The following is a 21,929-nucleotide window of genomic DNA, read 5'->3' as shown; positions in this document are numbered from 1 at the left end:
AAGTTAGATCATCCAAAAATGTTTCCTTAAATCGTCCTTTTGGAGGGCTTATGCCCATATTTGGCTTATGGGTCCTTCTTAGGACTTACTCAACTTTCCATATACTACTCATATGTCTCTTCATCTGTCCTTTATAAATTTCTGGCGTGTGGGCCCCACTTGGCTTACAGCAACGAGGGCTTTTCGGCAAGTGACATATGAACCGATGCACCCCATATGGTCTCCACATATCATATATATGCCATTATTCACTCTTATAATATAACCTTTCTCAGAGATTTTGTGGTCGAGGACGATCACTTCCTTCACCATAAAATGACACTTCTCCCAGTTAATAACAAGATTAGTCTCTTCATATCTCTTCAGCACTTGACCTAAGTGGTCGAGACATTCATCAAACGAATCACCCACAACTGAAAAATCATCCATGAAGACCTCCAAGAAGTTCTCAACCATATTTCAGTAGATAGACATCATACACAGTTAAAACGTAGCCGGTGCATTACAAAAGCCAAATGGCATCATGGTGAAAGGAAAATTCCCATAAGGACAAGTGTAAGTGGTCTTCTCCTGATCTTCTAGAGCAATATTTATTTAGTTATAGCCAGAATACCCATCTAAGAAGCAATAGTATGACCTTCCCGCCAGCCGATCAAGCATCTGATCAATAAAAGGCATGGGGAAATGGTCTTTGCAAGTTGCAAAATTCAACCTCCAATAATCCATACAGACACGCTATCTGATAACATTTCTAGTTGGAATCAACTCGTTCTTAGCATTAGGCACCACTGTGATGCCTCCCTTCTTCGAAACACATTGTACTGAGCTCACCCATTTGCTATCTGGAATAGGATAAACAACTCTAGCATCTAACCACTTAATAATTTCTTTCTTGACCACCTCTTGCATGAGTGGATTCAATCTCTTCTGATGTTCAACACTCGGTGTACTATCCTCCTCAAGTTGAATTTTGTGCTCACAAATACAAAAATAAATACCCCGAATATCAGCAATGGTCCACCCAATCGCACGTCTATACTCTCACAAAATCTCCAACAGCCTCTTTGTCTGCTCATCATTCATCAATGCAGAGACAATCACTGGCAAAGTATTATTTGGACCAAGAAACTCATACCTCATATGCGAAGGAAGCTTCTTAAGCTCAAGCTTAGGTGGTTCAACAATAGATGGCTTCACTGGGGGAGTCGTTCTATTCTCAAGATCAAGATCCAGCTTCTTTGGTTGGTAAGTGTAGGAACCCAACCCTACAAGAGAATTAACAGTCTCTACCTAACCTTTCATATCATCAGCATCAAAGTTCACGAATATGGCTGCTAGAGCCTCACCCAAACATTATTCTTCCATTTTAAATTCAACGGCCTTATCTATCACATCAATGGCATCAATAATCGAAATGCTCTTGTAAGCACTCGGTAGTTTCATTCCTTTACAGTCCTGAAATGTCACATTTTCATCATTAACACGGAATTTGATCTCGTTCTTCTCTGAATCCATAAGAGCCCTTCCCATGGAAAGAAAATATCTCCCAAGAATAATAGGAATATCGCGAGCAACCGCACAATCAAGAATCACAAAATCTACCGATAGAAAGAAGTCGCCAACCCGAACAAGCACATCATCAACAACCCCAACTGGCCTCTTTATGGATCTATCAGCCATCTGCAGTCGCATGGTAGTAGGCCTAGGCATTCCCAACCTCAATTGCTTATATATAGCAAGCGACATTAGGTTAATACTAGCCCTATTATCACATAAATTACGAGCAACGGAATAATAAAGGCCCCTGGATCCTCTTTCTTCTGAACCCTGGTTGTAGATATGATAGAACTAACACGATGAGTCATACTCACAGTGTCGTGCTTGATCGGTCTCTTCTTTGTCAACAGCTCTTTCAAATATTTTGCAAAACCCATCATCTCTTGGAAGGCATCAAGAAACGGAATATAACTTTCCGGAATATCAGCAACCTGCTTAACAATAGGAACCTCTATCTGGACCTCTTCAACAATAGTTGGCACATCAGATTGTGCCTCTTCTTCTTCAGCAACCGGCTCGAGATCAGTCATCTTTTTTTCTGCACTTGGAAGTAGTTTCCCACTCCGAGTACTAATAGCAGCACACCTCTCATCAAATTACCCCCACCACTCTTCGGATTTAGAATAGTGTCACTAGGAAGTCCTCTCTTCTGTGGAGGGTATTGTTCTCTGGAAATATCTCTCATCTACGACTCAAGCTTCTGAATGGAAGATGTGTGAGATCCCACAGTTTCAGTCAACCCCTTCAAAGTTTTATCAGCCTTGTCTTGGTTGGCTAGCACCTTCTCAAGCATGCTCTCCAACTTAGAACTTCCTGCTCATTTGACTGACCCTTTGGTGAAATATAGGGATTGGAACTCCTATTTCCAAAATTATTGATGTTGTTGTAGTTCAAACGCACACGCAAGTATATGCGGTTGTACAAGTAATATAGGATTTAAAGTCCAGATATTGTACCCACAGAGACTTATGATTAACCATCAACTAAATTAAACTAATGCTAATTATCTAAACAAGAAATAAAATCCAAATTTATATTTATAAACTAAATAAAAATAAAAGAAAGCAAATAATGAACTTCAACCAAGAAAGAGCGGATTTTTCGAAGAGATAGATCAAGTGCTATGACCACTAACAATTCAGTTGAGTCTTCAAATCATTCTACCTATGGGTTACTAGTTAATGGGTTGATGTTAACTTTATGAGTATCTTCCGAGTTGCTCACAAGCTTGTAGATGTTACTCCAACGCCTATATTACTATGGTCAGAAAATAACAAGAACGCGTTTATATCTCCGTATTCAACTAAGCGAGGCTAAAGGGTACATTCCTATCCTCATTAGCGAAATGATTAATCGAACAAGCTCTATTTATTATTATTAGACATGCAAATTCCCTATCCCTAGTTCAATTCACATGCCACAGATAGTGTCTAACTATTTCGTCAAATAATCAACCAATTAAGATCAAGAATAAATAAATAAATAACCCAAAGATGGAAAATCAATAGATATAAACGATAATCAAATGCCAACTTTCATGTTTGAGCCAAAATATTATAACTAAAGAGTTTAGCTCCACATAGACATGGAGGAAAAATAACCAATCATCCGAATAAAAACGTAAAAATGAGCATTACAAAGAAGAGAAGGTAAAACTCTGTAACTACGGCCTCCACAGCAGCTCCAAGCTCTCTCTAGGTCCAAAGTTTTAAACTCTAGGTCACAAGTTATCCAAAAGTGTGTAAACATCCTGTCTTATGGACTATTTATAGGTGTATTAAAAAGCCCAAACGAAATAACCAAGTCCAAAATAAATTGGGAAATAATATTTTCTTCGAACAGTAGCTTGGCAGCCACGCACTGTGCATACCAGCCAAATTGTTTGCGGTTTCATGCCTGCAGGTTTCCACATAGACAAACTTTAGGTGTATTCCTTTTTCACTTCCATTTTTTGCTACCACTGCACGTACACAAAACAATATATGCACTTCATTCTGCTTCTTGCTTCATTTAATTTGGCTTTTCGATATTTCTCCAAATTGTCTTGAATATTTGTGCCAGCCTTTTATTTTATTTAAAAGAATCATTTTTCCTTGTTTTTCAACCTCAATGAGTTTTTGCACCTTTTTCTCCTTTCTTTTTCTTCCGATCTTTATTCAATTTTGCTCCAAATCTTTTCAATTTTGCAATTCTTTATTTCTACAAAATAAAATATAATATTAAGCAGAACTCAATATAATAATACCCAAAAGATGATTAAAAGTATTAAAATGTGAGGCAATAATGACTAAATATATGCATTTTTGGCCGAATATCACCATCCCACACTTAAACTCTTGCTCGTCCTCGAGTAAGCATTAAAACCACTCTCAATGAATCTAGCCTAGGAACACCACCACTTTGATTGATACCAACAACTAGGACGTATAGCAACTCACGATATCAAGTACACTTCCCGATCATTATGCAAGATATACAAGTCAACAAACAAACAACAAACTTCTAACCTCCTATCACAACCCAACCGGAGGGTCGCGACGGGCACCCGGTGCTAGCCCACCCGGGCACCTCTTAACATACCTTTACATTTACATCTAGGTGAGCCACATGTTAAATCGTACTTTCTATCCATCAATCATACTATTTCCATTGGGCCACAATACATATATTCATATCACTATTAATGGCCATGCCCATAGCAATGTACATAAGCCGACGAGGCTAACAAAATGACATCTAAAATATAGGCCGACAAGGCCAAACACATCTAACCATATGCACATGTCTACGAGCCTCTAAAGAGAATATGTCATATCATATAGGCGAGACAGGACCCCGTTATGCCCATAAATATGTATACAAAAGAATCAATACCCAAAAGCTATAGCTCCGAATGAAGTGGAGCTCCGCTATGTAGTCCCTAAAAAGTATAGCTATGGATCAAGTCTGTCTCCCTGGCCACCTGCGGGCATGACGCAACGTCCACAAACAAAAGGACGTCAGTACGGAGAATGTACTGAGTATGCAAAGCATGAACAATATCAATATAGAAGCATAATACGCAACATATGAAATAGCATAAGATGGGAGACAGTAGTATCATCGTCATAAGCACTTACTTTCCTTTCATAGGGACTTTCCATTTCTAATGCGTGATTGTGTACCCACATCCACATCCGTATCCGTTTTCATATCCGTACTCATTTACATTTCGTATCCATAATCATATTCATACACATATTCTTATTCGTATTCATACTCATATCTATATCATATACATATCCATATCATATACATATCATTTACATAGCATACTCGACGATGAAGGTTCAGTGTTTCACGTACCCGACCATGGTAGGCTCGGTTATCATACAGACCTGGCCAACCAAGGCTTCAGGGTTACACATACCTAGCCCTACCAAGGCTTCAGGGTTATCCGTACCCAACTGTAGAGGTGCGCACGCATCGTCATATACATATATATACATCTATATATTCTACCCGGCCATATAAGCTCGGGGTTTCATAATAGCCATACATAGGCACACATACATATAAGCTCATAGGCATCTTTAGCATTATTACTACTATCATCGTCATCATTGTCGTTATCGCTATTATCGTCGTCATCATTACCATTATCGTCGTTCATTACATCTATCCCTATAGGATTATTCGTCATATGAGGAACTTAGTACAATCGTAATACATATCAAGAATTATAAGCTTTGTAGCTTTTTGAAGATAGAATCATTTGGAGAGCATCATAGGCTCATAGAGGAATAGATATTTGGCTAAAGAACCATGCCTTATGAAAGAAAGGTTAGCCTTACATACCTTTCCGTTCAACTATTTTATCACTTGCACGTTCTCCTTCAATGCTCACATTTCTACCTTCATTAGAGTTATACTATCATTAGAAAATCGATAGCTAGCATACACGACTAAAGCTAGAGAAAATTGGGCAGCATCTCCTTTATTTATACGACTTCCTCCATATCATATATCAACTCCCAAACATCAATCATACATTCACAACATCATAGCAATAGTCTTTATTCATTCTACATTATCCATATTTCTCAATTCACTTCAAGTCATCCATATCTATGGTCATAACACACGATTACATTCGTTCATATACAATGTCTATCCCATGTTCTTAACATCATTTATAACATGATTATAATCATATCATCTCATGAATCATTACTCAATCCAAACTATTACTCAAGGATGACACTATTCCCACATTCAAGACCCATTTTCCATATTCTTTTACAATCCAAGTGTTTCAACTTTCAAACACATTAAACAACATGGAAATACCATAAAACTTACCTTATAGGGTGTGGGAATGAACCTTGAGTGGAAATACTTCACTTGAACCAAACTCTAGTTCTCCTCCAATGGAATTTCTTGAGGTCCTCTAACCCTTGGAAGCTTTCTAACACATAAACACTTGATTCTAGTCTTTGATCTTTGTGTTCTCTTGGACTTGAGTGGAATATGCCTAGAGAAGGGTTTTTGAGCTCTCAACACTTGTAGAATATGAAAAATGAAGTAAAAGAACCCAAGGCATCTATTTATACAAACACTAAAAATCTGCCCGTCGGGACTTCCACAGACACTTATACGGTCCGTATAGTATTGTACGGTCCGTATAAGTGGTCGTGGTTCACGAACCAGAAAATCATCTCCCTACTGGGAGTTATACGGACACCTTATACAGACCGTATAAAGTTATACGGACCGTATAAGTGGTCGTATAACTCCATTCCTCTGAAATGGTTTACGTCGTTTCGTTCAATCTCCAATCCTTATGGAACCTTCTTAACACTTGTATAATACTTCATTAATAATCTAAGGGAAGTTATAACTCTTCTCCAAAACATCATTAAGTCATCATTAACTTGGTACTCATAAATCTTTTTCGATACATAACATATACCTTGCCTTTCCTCGGCAGCTTTCTTCCCTTATCTCGAATGTCTTTGAAATCTTAATTAGAGGCATCAAATGTCATCTCTCACTTATCGAAATACCGTATACTTCGTGCTCTTTGTTATTCTATTCACTGTGCATCAACGAAAAAATTTCGAGGTGTAACACCTCCTAATCTCAGAGACGGACTCTAACTCATCAAATTTAGGCTCGCTCACCTACTCTGTCAAAGAAGCTAATAATATCACCTATCTATTATGAAACAAGTGCCCTCACAAGAATAAATAGTCCACACACTCAAATCAAAGAATCGAATATGATTTAAGGACTTAGCATCAAAGCACAACTCTCGCACTCACAAGGAAATTCACATTTATGCACAAAGAACCATAGGCTTTCCCATTATGTATATCTTTACTAATTAAGTGTACTCGAATATCAAATAGGACTTTAACGGGTTGTAATGTTGGCTAGGGGACGGGTAGGAGAACTATATAATAGTGACTTACACTTCCCTAAGCACTTTGCACTTTTAGACTTCATTACCCATTATTTTCTTCTCTTCACTTTATTTTTCAGCCCTCTCTTCATCAATTATTTTCACTAGTAATTCTCATCATATCAAGAACACTTCAAAAACAAATCTCAAGAAATTTTTTATTACATTTTTTTTTTCATGTCACCTCCTTTCTTAGAGGACCTTTTCATCACTTTATAGCTATCATTGGCCACCATATTTCACTTGGCCATGTCTTTTCTTCAGATTTCACAATTATAACACAGTCTAAGATACAGTGCTCAAGGAAACAGGGTGCAAAAACTAGGGATTCAAACAAAAAGATCAAGGCAAAAATATGGCTAACAAACAAAAGGCTGTAGGCTCAAAGGGCTAGCTAGTGATACAATATCTGAAAAGGCTAAAACTTTACAAGACATATCAAAGAAAGCCTATCATTATCTTCTAAACAGAACAACATTTGTTATTTCGCTTCAATAGCATGCAGGGCAAGTTGTAGACTAAGATGCAAAACATGGAATAAATGTAGAAAATCCTCACTACACATGGCACAAGGATCAATCAAGATGGATCTATTCTACTCTAGGACAGATAGGATCATGGCGAACTATAAAATAAGAATAAGCTATATACGGAGTCACAACTATGAGCCTAGGTGTTAGAAAGCCTGCTATTTTTTCATTATTCAAGCACTCACAGGAAAGTACTACTCAAGCTCAGGCCTAAATATGCTAGTATCAAACAAGTCAAAAGGGTCTTTCTTCTTTGTCCTTCAGTACTCCTAAAAAAAATTAAAAATTACCCGGTTCAAAGGTCCCCCGTTGGGAAAGAACCGAGGCCATAAGAAAACCTAGGGGGTGTATGATTTATGTTGCTAATGAGAAAAAAACTACAAACGAAAAATAAAAGAAAGATCAAACCTTAGTAATGAATTTAGCTACTCATATTGAAGAACGAAGAACATAATATAAAAGAATTCATAATGCTTACTATTAATTAGAATAAGAATAACGTAATTACAAATGTCTTGTCTTATTCTCCAAAAAGCTCCAAAAACAATAGAGTATTGAATGCTAAGAGAATAGTAATGCTTTCTGACAAAGAATACTCTAAACAAACCTACGAAAAGTATTTATAGTAATCCAAGTCGTGAGAATTAAGATGACAAAACTGCCCTCATCGGCAGTATTATACGGACAGTCAAAAGTTATACGGTCCGTCAAATGTCCTTTTCAGCCGTCAAACTGCCTTCTTCAATCCTTCTGCGCTTCCTATTCGATGGACCGTAAAATGCTATACGGTCCGTATAAATGCTCTACAGGATTTTTCTTGGCTAAATTAAACATTATTACTGATTGACGATAGGTTTCACGGTCCGTCAAATATTTGTGGACAGTCTTTTTGCTCCATGAAATTTCCTTTGGTTGACAGGTACACTGTGACTAGCTTACGGTCCATTTGACGTCCCGTAGAATATTCTGCGGTCCTTGTTTTGTCCTGTCAAGTTGCCTGTTCAGTTACTTGCCATTTTTCACTTCTTTTTGCAATATTTTCATGTAATTCTTCAACTTTCTCCATACAGACACTAAATACCTGGAACATAACAAATAACATATCAAAACGACACACACTTGCTTGAAAACAAGTAAAACTCTCTTTTAAAAGTATCAAATGTGCTGCAATTACGCGGCACATCATTAATCTCATGGCATTCTATTTTACATGACCAAAAACACCATTATTGTTGAAATATTACGCGTTTTTCATTATTAATATCAACATTACAGTTTGTAAAGAGTAATCATTGGATATTCTAGTACACTATCTGGACCATTGCTATTCTTATAAACTTTCAGGCCATTCTAATTTTTCTTGAAAAGCAAAATCCAATTATGTAATAATTATGGTATTTCAAAATAAGCTTAAACTGCCAATATGTATTTTACCATTTAACGTTATCAAGATTTGGGGATTGATAGTTGTTGAAACTACTTAATGAGATGCTCTGGGACATGAGAAAGGGGTGTAATTATTTTAATATATGTAGTAATTATATAGACTAGGCGTGCACGTGAATTTATTTTATCCAGCCGAACAATTTATTAGAATAGTCAAAATCACAAACACAAAAACCCAAACTAAAACATAAACTGTCTTTCGTTAAGTCAAAAACATGATTATCAAAATATTAATCTCATGAAATTCCATTTTACAAGACAAAAAACACCATTATTGTTAAATATTACACCGTTGTTCGTTATTTATATCAACATTACAAATTTGTAATGAGTAATCTTTGGATATTATAATATTTGAAGTGTAGTTAATATCGTAGTTAATGCGTGATCACCCATTATTTTAAATCGTTAATACGTTAAGTCACCAATTTCATGCTTTTAACATACTTTTTAGTCACTGATTTAAGTTTTTACAATTTTGAGTGACGGGATTAACAATATTATATACGAGTATTTTATTATAATAATATGCCACAGTAATATCCCCGAAAGAGTCTTCTAATAGACTCCAGCTCTTCATCTTCCCATTATCAAATCACTTCGTAAAACCAATTGATTTAATGGATTATTGTGCCAATCGACGCAATGATAGTGAAGTACGTAACTGGCGTGACTGTGTGATAATTGACGAAGCACATTTTCACGCCTATAAATTCAAGAAAACACACATCTTCCTCTTCTCACTTGCAATCATTTTTATTTTTATCTTCTTCTTCTTTTCATCTGTCAAAAATGCCGCCAAGGAGAAACCACAAACCCACTGTCCAGACTGTATCAACTTCAGAGCCGATACGAATCAGCTAAATCTACGGATCACCAAGGATGTTGAGCGCCATGAGACGAACATTCAGTGCATGCTCGCATGCTGAGGGCCCTATGTCATAAGGCAGGGTTTAGCTTGGATGATTTCATCAGCCCCCCCCCCCCCCCCAACTCCCCTCCTCGTTTTTAACCTGTGCATTTGAATGCCTCAGAAGGCGAATGACATGCATGCTTTCCCTTTAAAAAAAAATTTTCATACATATACATAAGTCATATCATCACCATATCGTACCCGGCCATAATAAGGCTCGGTGTCATCATACCTAGTCGTGATAGGCTCGATGTTACCGTACCCAACAGCAGTGGTGTGCACAATAGGTGTTGTACTCGGCCGACTATAGCGCGGCTCAATGTCAGAAAATAGCTATATATATATAAAGCATGCATGAGAGCTCAAGAAATGTTACAACTCTATCGGAGTGATGTAGGATCGGTATACCTCCGATTACCATTATGGAGCTAACATCATCGACATATCTCACTTTGAAGGAACAATAACTATAAGATGAGATCAACAACCACAAGCAAGGCTAACAATCATGAGACAATATCAATAATCATGAGATAAGATCAATGACATAATAAGAAGATCCAGAATATAAGCTCCTACTATTTCTAAGAGTGGAACTATTATGAACATCATTTGTATATGTTCGTATTGATATGATCATGCCAGAAGAAAGAAAGGAACAGCCCTAACATACCTCAAGTCTTCCAAGTAATCCAACAATAAGCTTATCACCACTAGAGCACCACTCTTATAAACAAAAATACATACACGACTTAGATGGCGCTTGTATATCAATGATAACTCAATTCCAAAGTGAAATAGACAGCCTTTCCCCTATTCATTAATCATTACCAAAAAATCCACAACTAACAATTTACATAACAACTCCATATGATCTCTTTTAACCTCATATTCACCATATTTAAAGATATACCATTGAGCATCCCCATATACACTTGTATACAACACTTCCTCAACATTACTATTATCCCTCATAACAAAATTATGCTCAGAACACGCTAATAATCATAGCTCAAGCTAACTTATAACTCAAGATATCATCAAGTTCATGTTTGAACCTTTCCACCAATTTCTTTCCCTGAAATCATAGCATAATTCCCACATAAACTCATAAACATGAAAATAAGATGAAATCTTACCTCAAGAACTCAAGAACACTTCAATTCCAAGATCACTTCACGTTGAAATACCCTCCAAAGTTTCTACAAGAAGAAGAGACAAGTCTCAACAACACTTTGAAACCCTAAGTACTTGATACTCACTTTGATCTTTGATTTACGCTTGGAGAAGTGTTTAAATATGTTGGGAGAGGTTTCTAGAGCTTTCTTGAACTTGGGGTTATGTTAAAAATGACTTTAAATGAAGAGGGGTCATGATGTATAAAATCAAAAAATTCCACCGCCATTAAAAAATATGGCCAGTATTCTTGGCCGAATAACATTATACGACCAGATTTCTGGTCGTATAATGGGTCGTATTCCTCCACCTCAAAAACTGTCTTCTCTGGAAATTTTTAAAATCCTTAAATACGGTCCATATCTCAAAATACGGACCATATCTCATAATATACGGTCCATATTTTATATTTCCCGAAAATAACCTTTGACGAACCTTTCCGCTTCAATTCACTTATTCTCTAATTCCTTTCGCGACTTACCAAACATGAACTTAAACCCTTATAAGCACAAGTTAAGCATGTCCAACCTCATATGACCTTGAAAACAAATCCCGGTGTCCAAAACTAAGACAACTAACGTATGACGAATCTAAATGTATAAAACTACAAGGTGTAACATATACAATCCATGATGAAGAAGTCTAGACTTAGCACCATGACATTCAATGCATTGAACATAAATTTTGGCAACATAACGATGCATATTAGGCCACTAAATTTCTCTTCAAGAATCCCCATGGTTTTATCAATTCCAAAATGTTCCATTAAACCCCGATCATGTGCCTCCCTCACAAAAAGTTCCCTCCACGAGCTCATGGGCACACATAGTCGCATGTTCTTGCACAAGAAACCATCAAATTTTGATTAGGGAGTAGAAGATCTATCCCTAAGCCATTTGTCCCTTTCCCAATCTTCGCAGTCTTGAAAATGTTTTGCAAAGACGGGGTCCTCGGGATACAATGTCTTCAAGCTTTCAAAACCCATTAATTTGGAAAACAAAGTATTTATCAAAACATGTTTTCAAGACAAGGCATCCGCCACTATATTGTCCTTCCTCTTTTTGTATTGGATTACATAAGGGAAGGTTTCAAGGAATTCAACCCATTTGGCATGTCTTTTGTTCAATTTTCCTTGGGTCTTAAGATGCTTGAAGGACTCATGGTCCGTCCAAATACAAACTCATTAGGCCACAGCTTATGTTGCCAATTACCTAATGCTCTAATCAAAGCATATAATTCAAGATCATAGGTGTAGTAATTCAACGTTGCACCCTTAAGCTTTTCACTAAAATAGGCAATAGGTTTTTGGTATTGCATCAAAACTGCACCAATGCCTACTTCACTAGCATCACATTCAATTTCAAAGATTTTATGAAAATCGGGTAATTGCAACAACGGTGCGGAGCTAAGCATTTGTTTCAAGGTCTCAAATGCCCTTGCTTGCTCCTCACCCCAAGAGAAAGGCTTATCCTTTCAGATTACTTCAGTCAAGGGAGTGGCTAGGGTACTAAATCCTTTAACAAACCATCTATAGAAACTAGCCAATCCATGAAAACTTCTCACATCTCCGATGAATTTGGGAATTGGCCAATTCTTGATAGTGTCTATTTTGGATTCATAAACCTCAACACCCCTTGAACTCACAACAAATCCCAAGAAAACAACTTCTTCAACACAAAAAGAGCATTTAGGCACCTTAGCATAAATTTGTTCTTGTCTAAACACTTCAAACACACATTTCAAATGATCAACATGCTCATCCATGGTTTTACTAAACACCAAGATATAATCAAAGTAAACAACCATCAATTTGATAATAAAAGGTTTCATCACATGATTCATCAAACGCATGAAAGTACTAAGAGCGTTAGTGAGACCAAAAGGCATCACCAACAGTTACATCTCAGAAATTTCGGATTTGTTGCCTTGTGAGTAGGCTAATGTGAACTTAAGGTGATTATGAAACCCTTACGAAATTAAGGAAATAATTAGATAGCTTAAGGTGCAAACTATAAGATTTCGAAGTCATATGAATATGCGAAGTTTAGTTTGTCGAAGGAAGTGAAATGTAAGTCGTGTTCAGAAAGGTTTTCGCCATAATTGAGCTAATGTTTATTTAGGAATATCTTGAGGGGCTGCTATAGGGCCTATTTTATGGTTATTGAAGTGTTATATATAAGTGTCAAGAAGGTTCCACGAGGATTGGAAGTCAAGCGAGTCGATGAGAATGAGATTCAGATTTTTCCAGTTGTACGGCTATTTGTACGGACCATATAAATTATACTGCCCGTATAATGGTCCATAGATTGCTTCCATAGAAGGGTGAAACCTGGTGAGATTATACGGTCTACTTATATGGACTGTATAAATTATACCGCCCATATAATAGGTCGTATAATCGGGTCGGGTCAGATTTTCTTTTTATATACAAGGTCGACCCTTGCTCATTTTTCATTTCCCACATTTCTTCCAAGCTCTTCAAAGCTCCAAAACCCTTCTCCAATCATATTTCACTCAAACCCAAGAGATTACAAAGATTAAATAGCAACAATCAAAGTGTTCATGTGTTAGAAGGCTTCCTAGGGTTGGTAGATTTCAAGATATACTTGGGCATTGTAGCTAGGATTTTTGCACGAGTTGATAGCTGCTCCAAAGCTTGTTCTTATGGGATAAAAAGGTTAGTTTTCTGTTATATCCCGTGTTCTCGTACGATTGGAAATCGAGAAATAATTATGACTCGGGTGTTAGAAGGACCTAATTTAATTTTTTGTGAATATGACTATGTTGGTTGTGAAATCTTTAATGCTAAGCCCTCGGGAAAGGCCAAGGGTAAATTTGGAACTTCGTAAATTAGTTTCGGGAATTACAAAACGGGACTTTTATGAATTGGGCCAAGAAAGTTGAAAAAAAAAATGAAAAATGAAGCCCAAGAGTTGAAGGGTGGCCGGCCCCTTTGCCAAGCCCAAACCCACTTTTAAAGGGTCATGTGCATAGCACATGACCCCTAAATGGATATATATGTAAGACCCTTAGTAGTATTCAAGAGCAAAAATCACAATCAAGAACATCAACAAAGAAAAGGGGCATTCGGCCGTAGCTAGAGGAGAAAGAAAAAAAAAATCTCCAAGCTTGGTAGTTGATCAAAATTCTTGTTCTTCCCATAATTGTGAAGTACTCAAGGCCCTCTTCAACGGGGTATAATTAGTTTGGCACGAGATCGACGTTTGCGACAAGTCGGGGTTTCAAGGAAAGGTAAGAATTTTGCCCCTCTTATGTTATAGAATTGATGTGAATGTGTTAAGCATTGGAAGTAGATGGAGATCCCGTAATTTTAACGTAAATAGAAAGTCGTGGGTGTGTGTGTGTAGTGTGTTTGGCCGTGAGTATGGAAGGAAAGAAATGGCTTGAATTGATCTTGTTTAAGTTGGCATAATGTGTTGTTGTGATCCTTATATCGTAAATGATTGATTGTTGAATTAGATTGGCGGTGGAAAACGAATTCGGATGTTATCGGAAAGTGTATATCCTTGGTATCTTTATGTATATCAATGTATATTTTGGGTACTAGAGACTTTAGATATGACTTTTTAATGATATGGATCAATTCGGAATGAAACGACGTTAGTTAGAATGTTCGTCGTGAAATTTTGATATTTTGAAGAACTATGGAAATTTATTGATTTTGGTGCAATTTCGTGTATGGCTTAGATTGAATTTGGAATGTGTTTGACTAGTGTTGGATGGGTAAATGAATACAATTATGTGAATATAGAATTGGGATTTTGAAAGTTTGAATGGAAGTTGCCAACTTAAGAAATCATGTAGAATTTTGAAGCTAGGGTGACTTGATTGTTGTTTATATTGTTTGGTTGATGTGTGGGCTGTTGTGGTTAGTCAATTTGAGCCGAGTTATGCCTCGGGGATGTTAGATTTATAGGGGAAATGCTGCCGAAATTTCGGTAGGCAAATATGGAGTTAAAGGCATTTTTGAGCCTAAGAATCTCATTTGGTAACTTTGACCATTTGCAGATTTTTGACGAAACGGGACGGGACTTTTGGAGGAGCTTACGACATCTGTGAGGTATGTAAAGCTTCCCAATTCTTTATTTGGCATATCTTAGTGTGTTGGTTGAATATGAGACCTTCCGGAGCATTTCTGCTCCTCGAAACCCGATCCACAGGAAAGTTACTATTCATTCAATTCGATTGAAGCCTAAAGGCTCCCTTTTGGCTAGAATGCCATTATTCGTCCGAAACCTATCGAAATGTGGTCGGGTAACCTAGAAATGATTATGTATGACCTTTGGCATATTACTGCTCGAAAAAGAATATGTTCGCCACCTCACTTCGACTCGAGGTGGGTCCGCTACCCCAAAATGCCCGATTTGCCCTTCGGGCCATCTTTGAGAATAGAGTTGAGCGTACCACTTCTGATCTTTGGAACATCCTTCCACGGGGTATGTTTGGACTATTCGATGCACTAATCCAGGTTTTGAACTATATGGACCATTTTGGAATTGTTTTGCAAAATGAAACCTTATGTCGACTAAGTATTCGACTATTTTGTAATAGGATATGATTTATGAGTTTACTTTGTTTTGAAACACTATTTTGAAATACGATTTGCATTTGTTTGCTCACGACTCCGCTCGTGCCTTATTATGACTTCGTTCACCGGTTCCCGGGCCGGTTTTGATTCGTGCGTTGTATGATAAATTCGGCCGTATGCTGTGTTACGGTTCCCGAGGCTTCGCCATAGGGCCGGGTTCCGTTTGGAGTTATGCTGTGATATGGCTCGTGATGCGATACGCTCACCGATGATTATGATTATGTTCGGGGATGTACGGAGATTTGAAACCTTCTGGTGTTATGCTGTGTGTGGCGCCAGCGTCGGAGTGGCGACCACGTTCTTAAGCGTTTGCATGATTTTGTTTGCATAAAATACATGTATATTATTTCGATACAGATTTTGACATACCAGTTTGTACCCCACTTTGACATTTGATTTGCTTTCGGTTTTGATCTATAATTCTGTACTCCGTGCTTTACATACTCAGTACATATTTCGTACTGACCCCCTTTCTTCGGGGGCTGCGTTTTATGCCCGCAGGTGCAGATATCGGTGATCCTCCGCAGTAGGCTTCACTTCTTGCTTTTCGGAGTACTCTTACTGGGTCCGGAGTCCACTCTTGGTACAGACTCCTCTACTCTGTATATCCTTTGTATATTTGACAGTTTGGGTACGGCGGGGCCCTGTCTCGCCATGTGTTATGTTTTGAATTCGTAGAGGCCTGTAGTCATATTTGTGGGGCGAGGGTCCTATGTGTATGTTGTCTGATTTTGCTTTCGGGTCTTAAAGCGGTCTGTTTGATATGATGGCCCCAAATGGCCCTTCTGTATATGTTTGTATTTTGACCGGCGATGCCTATTCCGCCGCTTTGTTTGAGTTTGATTTGATATGACCGCTTAAGACATATTTCCGATATAAATTATGTGTGATATAACTTCTTGAAAATTCTGAAATAAGTTTGGATTCGGAAATGAATATGCGATTTGGTCTGGGTACCCAAGTAGGGTGCCAGTCGCGGCCCACGGGGCTGGGTCGTGACAAAAGTGGTATCAGAGCGGTTTGTCCTCGGAATATCTACAGGCCGTGTCTCGTAGAGCCTTGTTTATCGATGTGTTGTGCACCACATCTATAAACGGGAAGCTACAGGGCATTTAGGATGTCACTTTCTTTGGAATCTTAGATCGTGCGATAGAGCTGTGCTATTAGGGTGATTTTGACCTGACTCGCCTTTGTGTTTGCAGTGATGCCTCCGAAGAAGGCAACGGCAGCCCAGAAGGGCAAGGCGAGGATTGGAGAGACTAGCCAGGCACAGCGAGCTACCCGGGCTCGTGTATATGATTTGCCTGAGGATGTGCCACAGTCTGAGGGGTCTGCTACACCCCCACTAGTACAGCCTGGAGCAGGACCTTCAGCAGCTCCAGAGGTCCGTGTACCCGCACCTGAGACTCCAGCTCCTCAGCCAGGGGCGGAGGATAGGACCCTGAGGGAGGCTGTACAGCTGTTGACTACACTGGTAGCAGGACAGGCTCGCAGGCGCGGGCGGAGGGACGACGATGATGATGACAGGCGGGACAGCCTGAGAGTTCGGGAGTTTTTATTATGTGGCCCTCCTGAGTTCTTCGGGTCTAAGCCCGACGAGGACCCCCAAGACTTTATTCGGGGGATGCGACGCTCACTGGACTTGGTCAGGGCTTCAGAGACCGAGTCAGTTGAGCTGGCTTCGCACCGGCTTCGAGATGTGACTACCCACTGGTACGAGACTTGGGAGCTGTCTAGAGGAGAGGGTGCCCCTCCAGCCACTTGGGATCAGTTTGTGACAGCATTCACCCGCCACTTTTTGCCCCCAGAGTTACGGCGGGCACGGGCTGATCGATTCTTACGTCTGCAGCAGAGGGGTCGGAGTGTTCGCGAGTATAACCTTGAGTTTGATTCTCTGGCCCGATATGCACCGGCCGTGGTAGCAGATATGTCCGATCGGATGCACAGATATGTTATGGGATTGGACCGGTATTTGGTTGATAGTTGTATGGCAGTGTCATTGCAGGCAGACATGGACATTTCCCGACTTCAGGCCTATGCGATGGGTATGAAGGACCGTCGCAGGTCTGATCCGGCTGGCAGAGATCGAGATAGGAGGCCGCCCAAGAGGGCTAGGTCCGCAGGTTATTCTGGAGATTCTCGAGGCGGACAGCCTCAGCAGCAGCAGTCAGATAGGCATTTTCCTTCGTCCGGCCGGAGTACGCAGTCAGGCAGCCGGAGATTCGATAGTACAGGACCGTCTGGGGCCGGTCAGAGCTCCAGAGTAGCAGGTTCACAGGTACCCAGGGGTCCCAGCCAGGCCAGACCACCCAGGCCCCGTTGTCCTCATTGCGGGAAGTCTCATCCCGGGGAGTGTTACCGAGCGACTGGAGCTTGCTTTTCGTGTGGTGGTCAGGGCCACTTTATGAGAGATTGTCCATTGGCTAGCGGTTCTGGTAGTGCTGCTCAGCAGACAGGGTCAGCCGCCGGTTCTTCTTCTGCTCCATCAGTTGCACGCCCTGGAGGGCGAGGTATTTCAGCACCGGCAGGACGCGGTCGAGGCCGCGGTGGCACTTCAGGTTCTAGCGGTCCCTCGAACCGCATATATGCTTTGGCCAGCTGCCAGGATCAGGAGGCTTCGCCAAATGTCGTCACAGGTACATTGCTGGTTTTCTCCAGATCTGTATATGCATTGATTGACCCTGGCTCTACTTTATCATATATTTCCCCGCTCGTTGCTAGTAAGATTGGGATAGTGTCTGAGCCTATAGAGCCATTTGAGGTAGCTACGCCAGTTGGGGATTTTATTGTAGCGAGACAGATCTATAGGGATTGTTCTGTGACCATTTATGATCGTAGCACTAAGGCTGATTTGATAGAGTTAGACATGCTTGAGTTTGACGTCATTATGGGCATGGACTGGTTGTCTTCCTGTTATGCTAATGTCGACTGCCAGAAAAAGGTAGTCCGTTTTCAGTTTCCAGGGGAACCAGTCATAGAGTGGTTCGGATCTACAGCATCGCCGAAGGGTAAGTTTATTTCATACCTCAAGGCTAAGAAGATGATCCAGAAGGGGTATATCTATCATTTGGTTCGTGTGCGCGATACTGCCGCGGAGGTACCTACCCTTCAGTCTGTTCCGGTCGTCAGCGAGTTTCCAGATGTTTTTCCTGACGAGCTTCCTGGCCTTCCGACTGAGCGGGAGATTGATTTTTCTATTGAGTTGATGCCGGATACGCAGCCTATATCTATTCCTCCGTACAGAATGGCACCAGCTGAGTTGAAGGAGTTGAAGGAGCAGCTGAAAGATTTGCTGGATAAGGGTTTTATCAGGGCTAGTACATCACCCTGGGGGGCGCCGGTATTGTTTGTCAGGAAGAAAGATGGGTCATTGCGGATGTGTATCGACTACCGGCAGCTGAATAAGGTGACTATTAAGAATAAATATCCCCTCCCCCGGATTGATGACTTGTTTGACCAGCTGCAGGGTGCTAGACATTTTTCAAAGATAGATCTGCGTTCTGGTTACCATCAGGTGCGAGTACGGGAGTCAGATATCCCGAAGACTGCTTTCAGGACTCGGTACGGGCATTATGAGTTCAGAGTTATGTCTTTCGGGCTGACTAATGCTCCAGCAGTATTTATGGATCTGATGAACCGGGTATTTCGGCCTTTCCTGGATATGTTTGTTATTGTGTTTATTGACGATATTCTGATTTACTCGCGATCAGTCGAGGAGCATTCAGATCATTTGAGGACGGTACTTGGCATCCTCCGTCAGCAGAAGTTATATGCTAAATTCTCTAAGTGTGAGTTCTGGTTGACTTCTGTGGCATTCTTGGGCCATATTGTCGGCGCAGATGGTATTCGGGTTGACACGCAGAAGATTGAGGCTGTGCATAATTGGCCCAGGCCTACTACACCGACAGAGGTGCGTAGTTTTCTTGGATTGGCTGGGTATTACCGCAGGTTCGTGGAGGATTTCTCTTCTATTTCAGCACCACTGACGAGGCTTACCCAGAAAGCAGCAAAATTCCAGTGGACAGATGCTTGCGAGCGCAGCTTTCAGATGCTGAAGGAGAGATTGATTACAGCACCAGTTTTGGCTCTTCCAGAGGGATCTGACGGGTATGTTGTCTATTGTGACGCCTCTGGTATTGGGATAGGATGTGTATTGATGCAGCACGGTCGAGTCATAGCCTATGCTTCCCGACAGCTCAGACCGCACGAGAAGAACTATCCCACTCATGATCTTGAGTTGGCCGCGGTGATTCATGCTTTGAAGATTTGGCGGCATTATTTATATGGGGTCCATGTTGATATCTATACGGACCATAAGAGTCTCCAGTATATTTTTAGGCAGAAGGAACTAAATTTGCGGCAGCGGAGATGGCTTGAGTTACTAAAGGATTACGATGTTGATATTTTGTACCATCCGGGGAAAGCCAATGTGGTAGCTGATGCACTTAGCCGCAAGTCCGTGGGCAGTCTGGCTGATGTTCCATCTGATAAGAGAGATTTGGTTCGTGATATTCATCAGCTGGCCAGCCTCGGGGTTCGTTTGGTGGATTCTGGAGATTCTGGGATTTCTGTTCGTCCAGTTGCTGAGTCATCTATTATTCAGGAGGTAAAGCAGCGCCAGTTTGAGGATCCTCTTTTGATTCAGTACAGAGATGTGGCCCTTAGTAAATCAAAGACTCAGTTTGAGATCTCGCCTGACGGAGTATTATTATATGACGGCAGATTCTGTGTACCGGACGTTGCGGGCTTACGGCGGCAGATTATGGGCGAGGCCCATAATGCACGATATTCTGTCCATCCTGGTTCCACTAAAATGTACCGGGACCTCAGGTGTTTGTATTGGTGGGACGGCATGAAGAAAGATATTGCTGAGTTTGTTAGTCAGTGCCCGAACTGCCAGCAAGTTAAGATCGAGCATCAGAAGCCCGGTGGATTATTGCAGGAGATGGAAATTCCAGCCTGGAAATGGGAGATGATTAATATGGATTTCGTTGTTGGATTACCGCGCACTCCACGCAGGTACGACTCTATCTGGGTTGTTGTTGACAGGCTGACGAAATCAGCCCATTTCCTTCCGGTTCGGACTACTTATTCGGCTGAAGACTATGCCAGATTGTATATCAGAGAGATAGTCAGACTTCACGGAGTCCCTATATCTATTATTACTGACAGAGGTACCCAGTTTACAGCAAATTTCTGGAGGTCATTTCAGGAGGGATTAGGGACTCAGGTGAGTCTCAGTACAGCTTTTCAACCCCAGTCCGACGGGCAGGCCGAGCGCACTATTCAGACGCTCGAAGATATGTTGCGGGCCTGCGTTATTGATTTCAGGGGCAGCTGGGATGATCATTTGCCGCTTATTGAGTTTGCCTATAATAACAGTTACCACTCCAGCATCCAGATGGCTCCGTACGAGGCCCTTTATGGCAGGAGATGCAGGTCTCCTATTGGCTGGTTTGACGTGGGCGAGACTAAGTTGATTGGCCCAGACGTGATCCAGGAGGCTGTAGATAAGGTAAAGCTTATTCGAGAACGATTATTGGCTGCTCAGAGTCGACAGAAAGCTTATGCAGATAGACGACGTCGACCGTTAGAGTTCCGGATTGGCGACTGGGTATTCCTGAAGGTGTCGCCCATGAAGGGTGTCATGAGATTCGGTAAAAAGGGTAAGTTGAGCCCCCGGTACATTAGACCGTATCAGATCGTGCGAAAGATAGGCGAGGTCGCCTATGAGCTAGACTTACCATCCGACTTGGAGGCCGTACACCCGGTGTTTCATGTGTCTATGTTGCGGAAATGCATTGGTGATCCTGCCAGGATATTCCCAGTTGACGACATTCAGGTGACGGAGCAGTTATCTTATGACGAGCAGCCTGTATCTATTCTGGATCGACAGGTGCGGAGACTACGCACTAAAGAAGTGCCCTCCGTCAAAGTCCTGTGGCGCAACAATAATCGGGAGGAGATGACTTGGGAGGCGGAAGACGAGATGAAGAAGAAATATCCCCACTTGTTTTCGACATCCACAGGTAATCTAATTTCTTTTTTTCAGTTTGTTGTGTTGATTGCTAAAATAAATTACGTATGTCATTATTAAAAAGGGACACCCCTGCCTTGATCATAAGACCTTATAAGATTAATCTAACATTCGGGGACGAATGTTCTTAAGGGGGGGAGAATGTTATATCCCGTGTTCTCGTACGATTGGAAATCGAGAAATAATTATGACTCGGGTGTTAGAAGGACCTAATTTAA

General features: G+C 40.6%; 1 protein-coding gene across 1 annotated transcript; it reads right to left on the bottom strand.

The window, feature by feature from the left end:
• Window positions 1–1,041: 1,041 nt before the first annotated feature.
• Window positions 1,042–2,087, bottom strand: LOC132601525 (uncharacterized). The gene is made up of 3 exons (XM_060314605.1): window positions 1,872–2,087; window positions 1,393–1,827; window positions 1,042–1,290 (listed from the first exon to the last, which is right to left on the bottom strand). The coding sequence occupies exons 1-3, from the start codon at window positions 2,085–2,087 to the stop codon at window positions 1,042–1,044; spliced, it is 900 nt and encodes a 299-aa protein (XP_060170588.1).
• Window positions 2,088–21,929: the final 19,842 nt, after the last annotated feature.

The sequence above is a fragment of the Lycium barbarum genome, chromosome 7 (assembly GCF_019175385.1).
Source record: "Lycium barbarum isolate Lr01 chromosome 7, ASM1917538v2, whole genome shotgun sequence".
Classification (NCBI taxonomy): domain Eukaryota; kingdom Viridiplantae; phylum Streptophyta; class Magnoliopsida; order Solanales; family Solanaceae; genus Lycium; species Lycium barbarum.
Note: the sequence above shows the minus strand (reverse complement) of the source record. Positions and strands in the feature narration are given on the sequence as shown.